Source organism: Talpa europaea, assembly GCF_964194135.1.
Source record: "Talpa europaea genome assembly, chromosome: 7".
Taxonomy (NCBI): domain Eukaryota; kingdom Metazoa; phylum Chordata; class Mammalia; order Eulipotyphla; family Talpidae; genus Talpa; species Talpa europaea.
The window spans coordinates 22,008,636-22,027,072 of record NC_140074.1 but is presented as its reverse complement, the minus strand read 5'-3'; the positions used below and the strand labels follow the sequence as shown (position 1 = coordinate 22,027,072).

The 18,437-nt window shown below is 35.5% G+C and overlaps 1 protein-coding gene across 11 annotated transcripts in view; it reads left to right on the top strand.

Annotated features, from left to right (window-relative positions):
* Positions 1 to 925: 925 nt before the first annotated feature.
* Positions 926 to 18,437, top strand: part of DENND4C (DENN domain containing 4C) — a gene marked incomplete at both ends in the record, with an annotated part of 65,751 nt that continues 48,239 nt past the window's right edge. For 7 of the 11 annotated variants that reach the window (XM_084239169.1, XM_084239166.1, XM_084239165.1 and 4 more), the window contains 8 exons: positions 938 to 1,242; positions 7,784 to 8,036; positions 9,266 to 9,335; positions 11,049 to 11,218; positions 14,186 to 14,424; positions 15,914 to 15,980; positions 17,288 to 17,346; positions 17,729 to 17,873. In XM_084239169.1, coding sequence (XP_084095295.1) covers positions 938 to 1,242; positions 7,784 to 8,036; positions 9,266 to 9,335; positions 11,049 to 11,218; positions 14,186 to 14,424; positions 15,914 to 15,980; positions 17,288 to 17,346; positions 17,729 to 17,873 — 1,308 coding nt within the window. Of the gene's footprint in view, positions 1,243 to 7,783; positions 8,037 to 9,265; positions 9,336 to 11,048; positions 11,219 to 14,185; positions 14,425 to 15,913; positions 15,981 to 17,287; positions 17,347 to 17,728; positions 17,874 to 18,437 lie in introns of all 11 variants that reach the window. The other 4 variants (XM_084239170.1, XM_084239168.1, XM_084239162.1 and 1 more) reach the window with 4 other exon arrangements.

The following is an 18,437-nucleotide window of genomic DNA, read 5'->3' as shown; positions in this document are numbered from 1 at the left end:
CTTATTTTACATGGTGTTTACATAAAGTTTCATACCTATTAGGGATATACTCATAGTTTTATTGTTAAGAAACTGGTTTAAATATGTTACTGGGCCTCCCTGGTGACGCAGCGGTTGAGCGTTGGGTTGCGAAGCTGCCTGCAGCCTCTGCAGCGCCGGTTCAATCCCCGGCTGCCAGGCGAGGGTCCCACATGGTGCGCAGACCTCGCCTGCCACCCGCTGCTCCCCTCAGCAGTGTACTTCATCAGTCTGCCTGCTCTGCTCTCCCCTCTGGCTCTGGTGAATTCTCTTACCCTCCCGTGCTTCTGACTGTACCCAGTGCTTGAATAAATAAATAAATAAATCATATATATATATAAAAAGATTTCTAGAATCAAAAATAAGTAAATAAATATGTTACTATTTATTTTTGTTTGTGCTAGACCTGACTTATTCATGACATACTCAGTTTGTTGAAATGTCAAACTTAGTTCTGGGAATTCTGTAACTTAAAAGAGAATGATTTTTTAAATAGCCTGAGTATTGTTCATTAAGTTCCTTTTACTCAAAGGAAAGCACCATAGCTCATCTCTGACAGTGTGATTATTCTTTTTTTTTTTTTTTTTTAAGATTTATTTATTGCTGCCCAGCGCTCAACTACTGCACCACCAGGGAGGCCCCGACAGTGTGATTATTCTTAACATAACCTTAGGCAGATGAAAGCATCAGAGTTGCTGTTCAGATGAGTTGATGCTATAAATGTGTACTGTTATCGAAGGTAAAAACAGAGAAGATGATACCAAAGCAGGCTTTTTCTACAGAATGACAGTTCAATTATAAATTCAACTGGAAAGTGGCTAGTTGATCACAGTTAAGTTGCACGTAATTTTAGTGAGTCAAAATAAATCAATGTCTTTTTTTTTTTTTTTTCCTTATTCTAGGAAATAAAATAGCAGCCATGATAGAAGACAAAGGGCCTAGAGTGACAGACTACTTTGTCGTGGCAGGCCTCACTGACACATCTCTTCTTTTGGATCAAGAAATAAATCGCTTAGATACTAAGTCAACTGGACCTAAAGCTCCAATTACAGACATTGCAGTTATTATCAAATCAGCTGGGGAAACAGTACCTGAAGGTTACACCTGTGTCGAAGCCACTCCATCATCTCTCCAAGCAAACTTGAACTATGGAAGTCTGAAAAGTCCAGAACTTTTCCTTTGTTATAAGAGAGGGAGAGATAAACCACCCCTTACTGACATTGGGTATGGTACTTACTCTTTTTTTTGCTATAGTGAGGGGAATAAAATTTGTGGTACAGGGGAATAGAAACTTGATATTCTTTTTTTTTTTTTTAAAGATTTATTTATGCATACAAGAGCTGGGGTACAGGCCAGAGTTGCTGGGGGTGAGAGGATTCACCATAGACAGAGTGGGGAACAGAACAGACAGACTGACAGAAATACACTGACGAGGGGAGCAGCAGGCGGGACAGGAGAGGTCTGCTGCGCCATGTCGGTTGTTCCCTGGTAGGCCGGGGATCGAACTTGCGCTGCAGAGGCTGCGGGTTGCTTCATAGTGCGGTGCTTAACCCCTTGAGCCACCAGGGAGGCCCCCAGGATGTGTTTTTAGAAGACTTGTAATACTTCCCCATGTATAGCTATCAAATACTAAGATATTTGTTATAATTACCATTACTTCAGAAAAACATATTTTTGGTGTTTGAGAGCATCTCAGGAAGTATATCAGGAGCAGCTTGCCCTTTTATGCAGATAGTGCAATTGGAATTTTGATGAGAATTGCATTTAATTTATAGGTCAATTTGGGAAGTATAGCCATATCAAATTGTCTTCTAACTTAAGAACATTTAAATGTCTTCCCATTTATTTAGGTCTTAATTTCTTTCAGTGGAGTTTTGTGGTTTTTAGTGTACAAGTCTCTCCCCTCCCCCCTGATTAGTTTTATCCTTGTGTATTTTATTGGGTTATTTTGGATTCTATTATAAATGTATTGTTTTCTTAATTTCCTTCTTGGACTGTTCCTTGCTTGGTATATAGAAACACAGCTGAATTTTAACTTTACCTGTTAACCCTATACATCTCAAAATTATGAAACAGATTGAATGGGTAATGTCAAAAGCATTAAGTGACTGAATTATCCTTTAATGGGACTTTTCTTTTGAGGAGGGTGAAAGAAGTTAAAAAAGTGTGAAAAGAAATTATTGGTTGGGCCTCCCCGGTGGTGCAGTGGTTGAGCGCTGGGTTGCGAAGCTGCCTGTAAGCCTCCGCGTTGCCAGTTCCATCCCCGGCTGTTCCCCGGCCACCGGAGGCGGGTCCCACATGGCGCGCAGACCTCTCCTGCCACTAGCTGCTCCCCTCAGCAGTGTACTTCGGTCGTTCTGCCTGCTCTGCTCCCCGCTCTGGCTCTGGTGAATTCTCTCACCCTCCCGTGCCTCTGACTGTACCCAGTGCTTGTATAAATAAATAAATAAATCTAAAAAGAAAAAAAAGAAATTATTGGTTGCAGTAGAGTGAATCAAGACCTATAGTGATTTTACTGTCAGTTCTTTTTTTTCTCTATGGGTTTCTTAAGGTAGGTAATAGCCATAGAAAGATGGGTATAGGATAAAATTTTGGTGGTACCCATGTCACTTGAAGGGAAGCCAGCCAGGTACTTACCTTGTGTTCCAGTCCTTACAGTTCCCTCTGTTGAGACTGTCTTTTCACATCCTTCTCCTAATATCCTCATCATAAATTCATAATTGAAAGTATGTGAAGCTCTTTAAGATTATTTGTGCAAAATATAATGATGATTTATGTCATACTTAGATGCTTTCAGATTGCAGTTTGCTTTTTCATATAGTCATGTGTCACTTCACAATGTTTTGATCAGTAATGGATTGTATCACATATATGACAATGGTCTCAACAGGCTATACCATATAAACTTGGTGTGTAGTTGGTTTACTATCTAGGTTTGTGTAACTGCATTCTCTGATATTTTACAACAACAAAATCACCTAAGGATTTGTTTCTCAGAACATATCCCAGTGATTAAGCAACAAATGATTATATATCTTGCAGTTCGAGACTTCTAATTTCTATAATATTTTGCTGATCCAGGTTTGTTCAAGTATATGTTTGTCATTAAACTAGTCATCATGGTTAATATTTTTCTCCACATCAAATAATAGTCAATATTTGGTGACTTAAATGTTTTACCCTATCCTCTAATTAAGTACACTAGATTTGGAGAGCCTGTAGTCACTGTAAAGACAGTCACCCATCTCATTTAACTTAATATGAAACATCATTGCCAGACTTTTGACCTTTTTATTAATAATAGGTTGGTTTTTTTGGAAAGGATTTTAAATTGAATATGTGAAATCTGATATTCCCATAGAACTTAATACCAGTACTCTATAAAGTATTGTGTAAATAAGACAGTGTTATTTTTTGTGTTTGTTAAGATAAAGATTTATAGATGACCATCCAAATTTTATTTTCCTTCATTCAGTTTCTGATTTGTCCTTTCACTGTCTGTTTTTACAAAACAAACACATATTTTTGTGTTTCTGTTTCTTCCTCTTAAGCAAAATGTAAATAGTGTATACACTATTTTGTACTTTGCTTTTTTCAGCTAACAATATATCATAGGGAATCATTCCCTATCTAAACGTTGAGATCTTTCTCATCTTTTTTTTTTTTTTTTTTAAGTACCTGTGTAGTACTTATTTGTATGGATTCACTGTGCTTTGTTCAGTCAAACCTCTATTGATAGACATTTGGGTTATTTTCAGTCTTGTCCTTTTACAACAACACATTGGTAAATTACTTTGTTCCATATATGTTGTTCCATGTATGTGGAGGTATAGTTTTAGGTAGATTCTAGAATGGACTGGGTGGATTGAAAGATGAATACATGTTTAATTTTGTTAAATGTTACTAAATTTTCTTCCATTATGGTTATGGAATTTTATGCAACCACCTTCAGTATTTATGAGTTCTTTCCCTTCAGTCTCATCAACAAAGTATGTGATCAGATTTTGAATTTTTGTCAGCCATTTATTCTGTTAATTTATTCTGTTTTAAAAATAGGATTTGGACCTTTTGATTTTTTAAAAAAGACTTTTTATGAACTAAGAAGGTGAACTTTTTGTGAAATAAACCCAATCCAATGTTTTGTCCAAGTTTGTCTGTCTTTTAACTTGGCTTATGGTGGTTTTTTTCATGCAAGATTTAGCATATGTTGTTTATTTTCTTATTCTTTCCTTTAGTGTCTCTGAATTCTGGGTCTTAGTTGAGCTTTGGCCACTGCTTGGTTTTATTTTAAAGTACTAGTATCGTTTCATTGTTTACTTCTTTCTGGTTTATAGTGTAAATATAGATAGAATTGCATTTTTTTCCCAAATGGAAATTAAGTTATGGAAGCACTGCTTATTAAATTTTAAAAGTTAATTTTTTTCTCAGTGCACTGAGCTATCACCTTTGTCATATAGTAGATTTCTTTTGTATTTATTATTATTTCTGCTTACTCATTTATCAGTCTTGTCTTGACTTAAATATAGAGATGTTATACTATATTTTATTTTTATTATTATTTTTTTATGATTTTATTTATTTTTATGCAAGAGCTGGGGTACAAGCCAGATATGCGGGAGGGTGAGAGGATTCACCGGAGACAGAGTGGGGAACAGAACAGGCAGACTGATGAAATATACTGCTGAGGGAAGCAGTGGGTGAGACTGAAGAGATGTGCGGTGCCCTGTGGGATTCTCACCGGCTGGGATCGAACCCGCACCACAGAGACTATGGACCGCTTCACAGCACTGCGTTTAACCCGCTGAGCCACCAGGGAGGCCCTATACTATATTTTAATATAGGTACCCCCTGTGGTTGGAAAGTAGAACATTCTTATTTGGTATGATTTGACAATTACTATTTTGGGCCAGGGGATACTATTAACATTAATTTTTATACAAAAATGTTTGAGAGTTTCCCAAGCCTAAGAAAGAACCTATCAAATCATGTCAAATAGGAAGTTCTACTTTCAGATAGCAAGGAAACCTTTATTTGGTTGGGCTTGAGCAGCTTCATTGAGTTACAATTTGCATTTCACACAATTCACCCATCTAGAGTGTGCAGTTCAGTGGTCTTTAATATATTTATGCAGTTACAGTTATCACAATTTTAGAATATTTTCATCATTCTAAAAAGAAACTCCATACCTGTCAGCAGTCAGCCTTCAATAGCCCTTCCCACTTTCTAGCTCTGTGCAACCACTAAGCTACTTTCTTCTATAGATAAACCTGTTACTTTCCATGTAAACAGAATCATGTTGTCTTTTTTATCTGGCTTCTTTCACTCAACATATTTGTAAGGTTTATCCATGTTGTACCATATATCAAAATTTCATTCATTTTTATTACTGAGCAATATTCTGTTATATGGCTGGTCCACATTCTGTGTATCCATTCATTAGTTGATTGAAATTTGCTTGTTTCCACTTATTTGATAGTATGAATAATACTGTTATGAGCATTTGTGGATCATTTTTGGTGTAGATGTATGTTTTTATTTCTCTTGGCTGTATACCTAGGAGTAGAATTGCTGGGTCATATGAAAACTATGTTTAACCCTTTGAGGGACTCTCATACTTTCCCAGTTTTTATTTCCACAAGCAATGTATAAGAATTCCAGTATCTCTTTATCTCCACGCTTGTTATTGTCTTTTTGATTAAGCCATCCCAGTGAATGTGAAAGTGGTGTCTCATTGTGGTTTTAATTTGCAATTCCCTGTTAGTGATATATTAAGCATCTTTTCTTGTGCTTGACCATTTGCATATCTTCTTTGGACAATTATCAATTTAGATTCTTAACTCATTTTAATAAGTGTTTTATTTTAAAACAATTTTAGTTGTTATAAGGATGATACAGAGATTTCCCATATGTCCTTTGTCAGCCCTTTGCCCATTTTTAAATTGTATTAGTTATCTTTTTATATTGCATTATAAGAGTTTTTTACATGTTCTGAAAAGAATTCCCTGATTAGATACATGTTTGCAAATATTTTCTCACACTCTGTGGATTATCTTTTCACTTTCTTGATAGTATAAATTCTAACACAGAAGTATTAAATTTCGAAGTCCAGTCTGTCTCTTCTTTGTCTTTTATTTTGCTGTCATATCTAAGAAGGTGTTGTGTAACTCAGAGTGACAAAGATTTATTTCTATGTTTTTTCCAAAAGCTTTATAATATCAGTTCTTACATTTAAGTGTTTGATCCATTTTGAAATTTTTGGTGTGTAGTGTAAGAAGGTGTCCAACCTGTTCTGCATTTAGGTATCTTGTTACCCCAGCACCATTTGTTGAAAGGACTATTCATTTTTTTTGTTTAAGATGGGGGGAGTTACTTTTTTTTTTTTTTTAAGATTTTATGTATTTATTTTTGCATAGAAGAAATGGAGTGCAGGCCAGAGGTGCAGGGAGAAGGGGGGGCGGTGAGAGGATTCACCAGAGACAGAGTGGGGAACAGAACAGGCAGATCTACTGAAATACACTGCTGAGGGGAGCATTGGGGTGAGACAGAGGTCTGCTGTGACATGTGGGTAGCTCCCTGGCCTGGCGTTGAACTCTGGCCATTGCCATTGGCCTTCACAATGATAGCACTAAGACTTAACCCCCAGGTCACCAGGGAGGCCCAGAAAAGACTCTTTACCACCACTGAATTGTCTTGATATTCTTGTGGAAGTCAATGATCTGTAAATGTAAGGGATTAATTCTGTATTCTCTATTCTATTTCAATGATCTATGTATTTTTCTTTACTTTTTTTTTAAAGATTTATTTATTTATGCATACAAGAACTGGGGTGTAAGCCAGAGGTGTGGGGTTGGGGAGGGGTGTTGAGAGGATCCACCAGAGAGTGTGGGAAGCAGAACAGGCAGATCTACTGAAACACACTGCTGAGGGGGAGCAGTGGTTGAGACTGGAGAGGGCTGCTGTGCCTTGTAAGCTGCTCCCTTTGTGGCCAGGGATCAAACTCAGGCTGCAGTGTCTGGCACTTTCTTTAACCCCTGCACCACCAGGGAGGCCCCCATCTATATATTTTTCATATGCCAGTATCACATTGTGTTGATGACTGTAGATATATAATACGTTTAAAATAGGAGAAGTATGAGTTTTCCAACTTCCTTCTTGTTTTTCCAGATTGCTTTGATTATAATAGGTACCTTGTACTTACATATGAACTTCAGGATCATGTTGCCTGTTCCTACAAAAAGGGACAGCAGGATTTAGAAAGGAATTTTATTGACGGTAGATCTCCTTGGGGAATATTGACATCAATATTAAGTCTTCTTAACCAAGACCATGACATGTCTTTTATTAGCTCATCTCAAATATCTTTAAACAGTGTTTGGTCATTTTAGTCAAAGGATTTTTAAAGGTAAAATTTTGACATGTGTTATAAAAGAAAATTTTGTGAAAACATCTGAATACTTGATAAAACGTATATGGAGTCAACTAAAGATGTTTGTGTTGTTGCCCCTTACCTATTTTATATATTTCTTCTAAAAAGCAATGAACAGTTGTCTGATCCTATTTATACTTCTTAGAGCTATATTCTAGCTATTGAAAAATAGTAGTTAAGAGCATTATACTTCCCAAAGTAATAATTTCAATTGGGTTTGTAATTAAAATTTGGGGAACAATAGGGAAGACCAAAAATTTTTATTTTGTTTCAAGAAAACCAGCGTTAACCTGAAATGTATTTACCTATCTATGTATTTGTTCCCTCCTTGCAATGCAGAGTTTTATATGAAGGGAAAGAGAGGCTTATTCCAGGATGTGAGGTGATCCAAGCCACACCCTATGGTCGCTGTGCCAATGTCAACAATAGTTCAACCACTTCACAAAGAATCTTTATCACTTACCGAAGGGCTCCTTTAATTCGACCCCAGAATTCCCTGGCTGTAACTGATATCTGTGTTATTGTAACCAGTAAAGGAGAAACCCCTCCTCATACTTTCTGCAAAGTTGACAAAAACTTAAATTGTGGAATGGTAAGTTTAAAGTTGTTTCATCTTCAAAGTTTCATTGAAACCAAAAAAAAAAAGGGCTAATTTTTGAACTCCTATTTATTACCTATTTATTATTATTATTTATTATTACCTATTTATTATCTATTTATACTTGTATGAGTCTATGTTTTATTATTGTAGCTCTCTAATTTTTATGATTTATAATAATATTTAAAATCCTTAGCTAGCTAATAATTTGGAATAATTTCATCTAGAAAATTGATACTTGAAGTCAGAGGGTTTTTTTTCTTGGGGGGGGGTGTATGTGCCAATATTGCCTATGTTACACTCTATTTTTTTTTTTAAAGATTTATTTATTTATACAAGAAGCAGGGTACAGGCCATATGTGTGGGAGGGTGAGAGGACCCACCAGAGACAGAGTGGGGAACAGAACAGGCAGATTGATGAAATACACTGCTGAGGGGAGCAGTGGGTGAGACAGAAGAGGTCTGCCGCACCATGTGGGACCCTCGCCGGCTGGCCAGGATTGAACCGGTGCTGCAGAGGCTGCAGACAGCTTCACAAGCACGGTGTTCAACCGCCAGCACCACCAGGGGAGGCCCTATGTTACACTATTATAGAGGTTTTATTAACTTCTGAATTTCAGTGATGTCTTTAAGGATGCCTGCAGGGAGACTGGGTGTGTGAACTCCCCTTACATTTATCTGTTTAAAATACTGTAGTTTTACATATTTATTTTTTAAGGGACTCTAATGAAAAAGGAAACTGAAGATAAATAGTAGATTTATGGTTTCCTGAGAGTTAAGTTTACTACTGGATCAGGTTTATTTTGAGAAATACCTTTATATCAAACTAAGCTTAAATGTGGTATAGGCAAAGATGACTAATAAGCCTGGGGCTGTTGGTCAAGGTGGGTTTGCCTGTGGAGAGGATGACTTCAAAGCACCACAGTGATTCTAGTCTCCCTTAGCTTGAGTACTAGTGCCCATTCTACTTTGTGCCTTTTCTTTCAAAGAGAGGTGATCCCTGGTTGACTGTAGAATTTGAAACTAACTTTATGTCAGTTTAATTTTTGTGAAAGTGTTTTTAAAACTTTTTCTTTTATTGATCTCAACTTTATATTTGGCTATATTTTGTACTATACAGTCTAATATTTTTAAATAGACTCCTGTGAAAAATTTCTTTAGAATACATTTAAAAATCAACTTTTTTTACTACTTTTTAAAAAAACTTAATTTGTGTTTTACAGTGGGGTTCCAGTGTGTTTCTGTGTTATAAGAAGTCTGTGCCTGCTTCTAATGCAATAGCATATAAAGCTGGTAAGTTAATTAAAAAAAAAAATCTGTCTCTATTACTATAGTTACTGGTATATATTAATGTTTGCTTAGGAGAGATAATGTATGCTTCCATATGTAGTTTGTGGAACTGGTCTATTCATAGTTTGAATTGTCTATAAGTTTGAATTTTAAGGGCAGCATAAGTTTTTTTAAATACATTACTTACAAGGTGTATTAATATTACTGCCCCCCCACATGCAAACATGTTATTCATTAAATGTAAGCTTTCATCTCAAGCAAGCATATGTAGAATAAACATTCAAGCCTATAGTCTACACTAATATAACAATTCAGTGGAAAACTGCTTGCTCTCTGACCTTTTATATTTTGGCAATCAAAAAGGTGTCAAACTGCATCTTTACTTCTTATATTTCCTTCTCTTATTTCTGTGTGTCTGATTTGAAACCACATGTTACTTGCCATGGACTTGCTTCCTTTCTCCCTTGTTGCAAAGAATCAGCTATGTGGAGGAGAGGAGGGCCTGAGAAACTTTTCTGCCATGAAGTGTTTGAGAAATCTATCGCCACATTCTTACTGCACAGTAAAGTGTCAAGGGCTGTAAAGATTTAACCTCTTCATCCCACTGGTATGGTGGGATAAAAACTGAAATCCAGGTATGCTCCAGTTGTAAATAGAAGAAATACTGGAATACTTCTTTGTGAAAAGAAATAGTGTCAATTACTTTTTGATCATGCAGTTTTTGGAATATAAAGTTTTACTTCAGAAAAGTCAGGCAAATTCATATCTGAAAAATCTTATTCTCATTAATGCATTCATACTAATGAATCAAATCATTTAATTTATAGTATAAAAATAAAGGTAACAACTAACAATAATAAATTTCAGTGTCATATTAAAATGTGATACTCTTAATATTGCCTTGTACAGTATTGTCATGTATTGATTCTATGTAATATAAATTTTTTGTGGGAAGAAAGTACTACTTATAAAAAAACTTACATGAACAAGTTCTGTGAAAATATTCAGGTATTTGATATGAGACATGTATTATAAAGTACAAAAATTTTGGAGATGAATTTGGACTCAAAAATTTCTCCTGCTTATTTTCAATCATTTAACTTAGAGGTGGTCTATATATTAGAAACATCAGAGATTAATGAACTGATGCTGTGTAGCTGGCTACTTTATTCTAAGGGGCTTCGTGTGCTCTTCAAAGCGCTCTTGCTCCTATTTTCTCGGTCTAACATACCCTCGACTAGTCACAGGGCTTTCTGTCTTGTTACTTTTCATGTCTTTTACACTGCTTCTCTCAAGATGAGTTTAGGGGCTGTGACAATTTCTCTTGCCTTGGCATTATTACATAATATTTATCCCTTCCCTGAATATTTTGCAAACTAGTTGAAATAGTTGGTAAATTTTCTTTCTATTTCAATATAAAGATGTTGGTTGTATGTAGAAGATAATATATTAAGATTGGTGATCCTGTTGAATAATTACAATTTACATTTACTTAGTATATTTTTTTAATGTTAGAATGAACTGTAAATCTATGGGTGAAAAACAAAGGGTAAATTTATTTTAATTTCTGATGTGACAAGAGAAAAATTGATTTTGAAGTTTTATACATAAATATTTTCCATGAAATTTACTATTAAAATATATTATTAGTATGTATCAATGTAACTCATAAACAAATAACTATTTTCAAAAAATTTTTGTCTCCTTTCTCCAAAGGTTTAATTTTTCGATATCCAGAAGATGATTATGAGTCATTTCCGCTCTCAGAATCTGTACCTCTTTTCTGCCTTCCTATGGGAGCGACTATTGAATGTTGGGATTCCCAAACCAAATATCCGCTTCCAGTTTTTTCAACTTTTGTCTTGACAGGTTCCTCTGCTGAAAAGGTATATGTTTGTCTCTTTGTTAAGCCTATTTTGTTTGTTTTCCCCCCATAAAATAATGTCATATAAATGTATTTGACATTGTATCTTTGGTTAAAATGTATACTACAATTGAGGTAATGCATCAACATGAACATGGTATCAGGATGCTGATGCTCCTGGAGCTGCCACAGAAGCAAATCTCTCTCTGGAGAGATAACCCCCAAAACCAGGCCTCAAAATGAGAGTATAGTAAAAGTTAGAAGATAGAGGTACAATAGGAAGAATTAGAAAGCCACAATGATTAGCTGGGTTGGGATATTAAAATGGTAGAATGACAATATGAAACATTTTAAATTGGATATATAATTGAAATGATTAAAGACCTAGTAGACTTAAAACATCAATTAAAAAAAGGATATTTTGAAAAATGAATAGATTAGAAAAAGCTTCAGTTGTCTAGAAATGAAAGATGTGGTTCTTAAAATTAAAAATTCATTAATGCTTTAAATAGCAGAGAATGTATACATGAAGGGAGGAAAAATAAAGTGGGAGATAGATTACCCCAAACGTGGCACAGAAAAACACAAATCCTAAAAGGTATTTAAAAATGTAGAGGGCAGAATCATAAGGCCCAATAGATATTTAATGAATTCTAGAAGGAGAAACTAGAAAAAGGAGGGGAAATATTTTCAGAGCTAGTGGATGGTTCAGAGTTTTCCAGGGATGATGATAATTTGAGTGTTCAGATTAAAAATGCATACTGGGGCCTCCCCGGTGGCGCAGCGGTTGAGCGCTGGGTTGCGAAGCTGCCTGTAGCCTCTGCAGCGCCCGTTCGATCCCCGGCTGCTCCCCGGCCACTGGAGGAGGGTCCCCCACGACACGCAGACCTCTCCTGCCGCCCGCTGCTCCACTCAGCAGTGTACTTCGGTCCTTCTGCCTGTTCTGCTCCCCGCTCTGGCTCTGGTGAATTCTCTCACCCTCCCGCGCTTCTGACTGTACCCAGTGCTCGTATAAATAAATAAATAAATCTTTAAAAAAAAATGCATACTGAATCTTAATCAGAAAAAAAAAAAAACACCTAAAAATCCAGCACTACCTCTTACATAGAAATGGAAATTGATGTGGAAATCTGATATGGCAAGTTCTCCCAGGCCATTGCCTGGAGAAATAATGCAATGTAAATATTCAACAAAGGTCTTTAAGCAGAACCTATAAATAGCTTCTCCATTATCAGCAAGAAAAAGAAACAAGTCTGTCCTTGTTTCTTGAGCATATCCCAAAAGAAATGAGTGTGTATATCCTATAAAAGACATGTATAGGCTTTATTTGTAAGTCAAGAATGGAAAATATGTATAAAACAATAATAGTGACATAGAACAGTTTCTTAGGAAAATTTACAAAATAGGAATTTTTTTTTTTAAAGATTTATTTATTGGGCCTCCCTAGTGGTGCAGCAGTTGAGCGCTGGGCTGTGAAGCTGCCCGCAGACTCTGCAGCACTGGTTTGATCCCTGGCCGCCACGAGGGTCCCACATGGCACACAGACCTCTCCTGCTGTGACTGCTGCTCCCCTCAGCAGTGTACTTCGTCACTCTGTTTGTTCTGCTCCCAGCTCTGCTCTGGTGAATTCTCTCACCCTCCCGTGCTTCTGACGGAATGAATGAATGAATGAATGAATGAATGAATGAATGAATGAATAAATAAATAAATCTTAAAAAAAAAAGAGATTTATTTATGCATACAAGAGCCGGGGTACAGGCCAGAAATACGGCGGGTGAGAGAATTCACCAGAGACAGAGTGGGGAACAGAACAGGCAGACTGACTGAAATATACTGCTGAGGGGAGCAGCGGGCGAGACAGGAGAGGTCTGCTGTGCCATATGGGTCACCTCCCTGGCCCGCCAGGGATCGAACTCATGCTGCAGAGGCTGTGAATTGCTTCATAGTGCGGTGATTAACCCATTGCACCACCAGGGAGGCCCCAAAATTGGAAATTTTAATGAGAAGTATAAGTAACCAAAACTGACACTTGTGGATCAAACAATATATCTGTGGCCTCATTCTACAGGCTATAAGTTTACCATCACTATTAAAGATAGTGAAGATATTTCTACATTTTGGGTATTATGAATAATGTGGCTATGAACATTGATGTATAGGTATCTGTTTGAGTTCATGCTCCAGTCTGCTTTCCCCCACCCCCTCAAGTGTAGTCCCCATAGAATTTCCTTCACCAGTGCATCCATGCACCATCACTTAAGTCCCCTATGCTCCTCTCTCCCTCCTTCTGATCCCTCTCCTGCCTCCTTCCCTGCAGGATGTCTCTGATTTATAATTGTCTGGTTTTGCTTTGTTGTGTTTTGTACTGTTATTATTTTTTTACACTGATGTCTTATTTGGTTCCCCTATATTCCTGCTATAAGTGAAACCATCTGATATTTTTCTTTTTCCTTCTGGCTTATTTCACTGAGTATAATTCCTTCTTGTTCCATCCACGTTGCTGTGAACGGCATGAGTTTATCTTTTTTGATTGCTGAATAATATTCCAATGTGTGTATATACCACATCTTCTTGATCCAGTCATCTATTATGGAAAGCAGTCTGGAGGTTTTTCAGTCTACTAAAAATGGAGCTACCATATGACCCAGCAATTCCACTACTAGGGAACTACCCAAAGGACACAAACACATTGCTTCAAAAGACCACCTGTACCCGTATGTTTATTGCAGCACTATTTACAATAGGCAAAACCTGGAAACAACCCAAATGCCCCAAAATAGATGACTGGTAATTCTTTGTTTAAATTTTGGAGAAGTTGCCAAGCTGTTTTCTCCAGTAGCTACATATGTAACATGATGTAGGAATGTTTGAGATTTGAATTTTCATTTAACTTTCAGATGCATTCTGAGCAAATATTTCTTGCTGAATAAGAGTAAAAGAAATTAGTTTTTAAAAGCAAATCTTATAATGAAATTCTGTTACTCTGTAGGTATATGGAGCTGCCATTCAATTTTATGAACCTTATTCTCGGGAACTTCTAACAGAGAAACAACTTATGCAACTGGGCCTAGTGACACCTGTGGAGAGAAAAGTGATCTCCAAATCCATCAATTCAAACAAATGCATTTGTTTACTCTCACATTGGCCTTTTTTTGAAGCTTTTAGAAAATTTCTCATGTTTATCTACAAACTTTCTGTGTCTGGACCACATCCTCTTCCTATTGAAAAGTATGTATAAATGACTAGAGAGATGTTTAATGGATATAAACTGATTTTAAGTAGCACAGTTGGAAAGGGAAGGAGAGTCAGAGATACCCTGCTTTTTAATTGTCCCCTTCTTCACCTGAATCATTGACTCTGAATTTAAAGTTGAGGAATGGTGGTGAGGATGACTAAATAATAAACTTTTGCGGATTCAGATGAGGAAGAAATATATACCCATTGTTTGTGTGTGTTCTTCCTATCCATTTTCTAATAACCAAGAGAAAAATGACTATTAATACACATACACGCCAGCCATACAAATGGTCATTCCAACTCCTTACTATAAACTATTTTCAGACTGATGTAGTTAGTAAAAGTGGGTTAATTAATGATAAAGTGAGGTTTTGGTTTTAGCATTGACAAAATTCTACATATTTTTCCTTTGATTTGTAGTTCCCTTTGCCATGTAAATTTTATAAATAAGGAAAATATATGTGGAACCTCTCTGCTTTTAAAAATTACATTTTTCTGATTTTTAAGGTCCCATTGACTTCTGTTTATTATAGTAAATTATGTACTTGAACAAAACAAGAGGTGTCAGGGGTTTTGTGGGAAGATATACAATGTGTAAACACAGGTTTTTCTTTCCATTTAGAAAATTTCACATTATAGCAAAAAGATTATCAATGAAAGAGATTAGTGGATAAGTGGGGGGTAATTATCTATAGGTATTAAAATAATCGTGCTCAAAATTCAGCTTCAAAAAATAGTAGAGTTCTGTGTATAAACTTAACACAATTTGGTATAGAAATGTGATTCAACTTTCACATTTTCCTCGAATGCCAGTCTAATGGTTCATGTTCTAATTTAACTTTTAGCTGTCAGATTAACTTAAAATTGTTTGAAGTAAATTTTAATGTTAATGACAAGTTAATAACCTTTCAAAAAATTAAAGTTCTGTGGATAGTTTATGAAAATGAAATCAGCATATGTGATTGATTTTTTTTTTTCTTTCTCTTGAAATAATATCTTGCATTTAGTGATTCCTAAGAGTTCAAAACTTTGGAGACTCTTCAACATTATTTGTGGTTGAGAAATAGGCTAAGTGATTTCCCCAAAGTTACAGTAAAATAATTAGATTAATATTTAACATTAAATTTATTGTTAGGTTCAGATTCTATATTAGTGTTAGTTCATTATATCACAATTAAGTGTCCTGGCATTGATAAGCCAGGACAATAAAACTTAGCCTCCTTTATGAAAACCATAATCATGTTACTCTTATTTTCTTGGTTCTTATAGGGTATACTACTGTGTGTTTTTAGTGCAGAGATAGATTTTGCATTTCAGAAGTTTAGTGAGATGAGTATATTTATTTACACTAAGTAAATTCATTTAGCATAGCTTTAGGTAAGTGATTTTGTTATATCTGGGATGATATGTAATAATTTGTTAAAATGTATGAAGCATTTTAGAAAAGTAATTATGATCTTCATTTCAACTTTTTTTCCAGACACATTTCACATTTTATGCAAAACATCCCTTTTCCTTCACCACAAAGACCAAGAATACTTGTTCAGGTAATAAAAAAAAATGGTATATTTGAGGTGATTTCTGTATATATTTATTCCAGTTATTGCAGCGGATTCTCTGGTCCTTTGTGTTTAAGGTGAAGCAGTATGCATTCATAAAGTTCTTGAATTTCCTGTACTATATACCTTCAGTTAACATCCTTTTATACTGGTTTTTTGAATTTTGAGTATATAGGATTAGAATAATTTAATCTTTTGTTTATTGTATTATTGTTATTGATCCCTGCTTGGCCTTTCATGTAGCTTATTTAACAATATAAAGCCTAGAATTATGTTATGGGCATGATTTTAATTCAAAGCAACTAATCAATATTAAGTAGAAGATGAGCTGTAATAGGAGGGGGCAGTAAAATAATCTATAAACGTGCTCTTCAGACTGTTAAAAGAACAGTTTCTTTTTATTTCTAACCAGTAGCAGACCTATATGAGCTTTATAGCTTGTAACATATGCAGCTTGCAATGTGAGATCAGCAGACATGAATAGATCAATACTCTGTCTAAAGATCTGACTATACTGATTGTGTGGAATTAGTGTCAGATTGCCATCAGTTGCTAAATGACTTGTTTTCATTTATGTATTATCTCTTCTTGGACCAATAATAGTTTGTAGACCGCAATTGATCTATAGAGGCAAGCTATTTTAAATTTGTTTCTAAGATATTATCAACATAATAAATGATAATAAATGGTAACATTAAGTAAGATGATATTAATCTTGAGAGTTCTTCAGTGCAGCAAGTATAATATACAGTAAACAGCTGCCAAGTACTTCTTGGTCTATAGAGTAGAGTTGAATCTTTAAAAAAGTTTTCCATAATTCTTTTTTTTTTTTATTTTTTTTTTTTTTTATAGAGGCATGCTTTTTTTTTTTTATTTATTTATTTATTATAGTTGTTTGTTTGTTTTGTTTATACATGCACTGGGTACAGTCAGAAGCGCGGGAGGGTGAGAGAATTCACCAGAGCCAGAGTGGGGAGCAGAGCAGGCAGAAGGACTGAAGTACACTGCTGAGGGGAGCAGCGGGTGGCAGGAGAGGTCTGCGCACCATGTGGGATCCTCCTCCGGGGCCGGGGAGCAGCCGGGGATCGAACCGGCGCCGCAGAGGCCGCGGGCAGCTTCGCAACCCAGCGCTCAACCGCTGCGCCACCGGGGAGGCCCCTCCATAATTCTTAAATAACTTTTAACCAGCTAACTGAATCACTCTATATATTTAACTCTTTTCTGTTTTACTCTTAACCTAAATGTTTAGATGTCAAAATTGGTTAACTTATCCTTTTTGTTCCTTTCTTTTTTAGCTATCAGTCCATGATGCCTTAATATTATCACAGCCAGTTTCTACACCTTTACCACTAAGGTAATTGATGGTATCTAAAATGATGTATTTATTCGTTTGGAGCAGATGCTTTAAAACACTTTAAGGGTTAGGATAATAAAGTTAAGTGTTATTTTTACAATCAAGATAAGAGTAATCTTAATGTTTTTAATTTTGATAGTTGGATGTATGGAGGGACCATTTAAAAAATAAAGCACTTTAAAAAAGACACGCCATTTTGATACCAAAGGAAGGGTTTGAATCTTCACTGTCTCATAAAATTTGCTACTTTTTAGTGATAATCAGGACCGAAATTAACACTAAGTTCTCAATCTATTAATATTTAAGAAATAATTTATAAGCAAATCTTGGCATATTTTAGCAAAATAGTTCATAATCACTTTTTTCCCTTCTGTATTTCTAGTGGAGCCAATTTTAGCACCTTATTGATGAACCTGGGTCCTGAGAACTGTGCAACACTGCTGCTCTTTCTTTTACTTGAGAATAAGATTCTACTGCATTCTCTTAGGCCAGCTGTGTTGACTGGAGTAGCCGAAGCTGTTGTAGCTGTAAGTGTAAAATTTTCCTTTTGGTACAAAATTATTGGCAGAATCTTACTCTAAAGGGTAATTCTCTTCAAGGGAAGCAGCTTTGAAATTACCTGTAAAAGTTTAGCATTAATGTTATGGAGTGGCAAAAAGAAATAGCAGGCATAAGTAAAAATCAATAGTGACTTCTCTTTAACAGAAAATGTGTCTCATTTTTCATATTTAGAGTTTTTCAGAAAATCTGTGTGATTACATTATAATAAAATGTCACTGAAGCTTATTGTATTAAGTGAAAGACCCTGGGCAGTTTTAACTGCCCTAAAATTGTACAATTTATTAATTTCCCCTATTTTAACTTCTAACCATTTTAAACCTATAACATATAGGAAATTCTAATTCATTATTAAATAGGATAATGTACAAAAGTTTAGCTATTGATTAAAATATAAAAGTTAAATTAAGTCCTTCCCTGTTTAAACATTTTAGATTGCTTCCTATTGTAATTAGAAAGAGGTCTGATCATACAAGGCCTTTTTAGGAAATAGTGCCCAAATTTGGGTGTTTGATTTTTCTAACCCTCTCTTA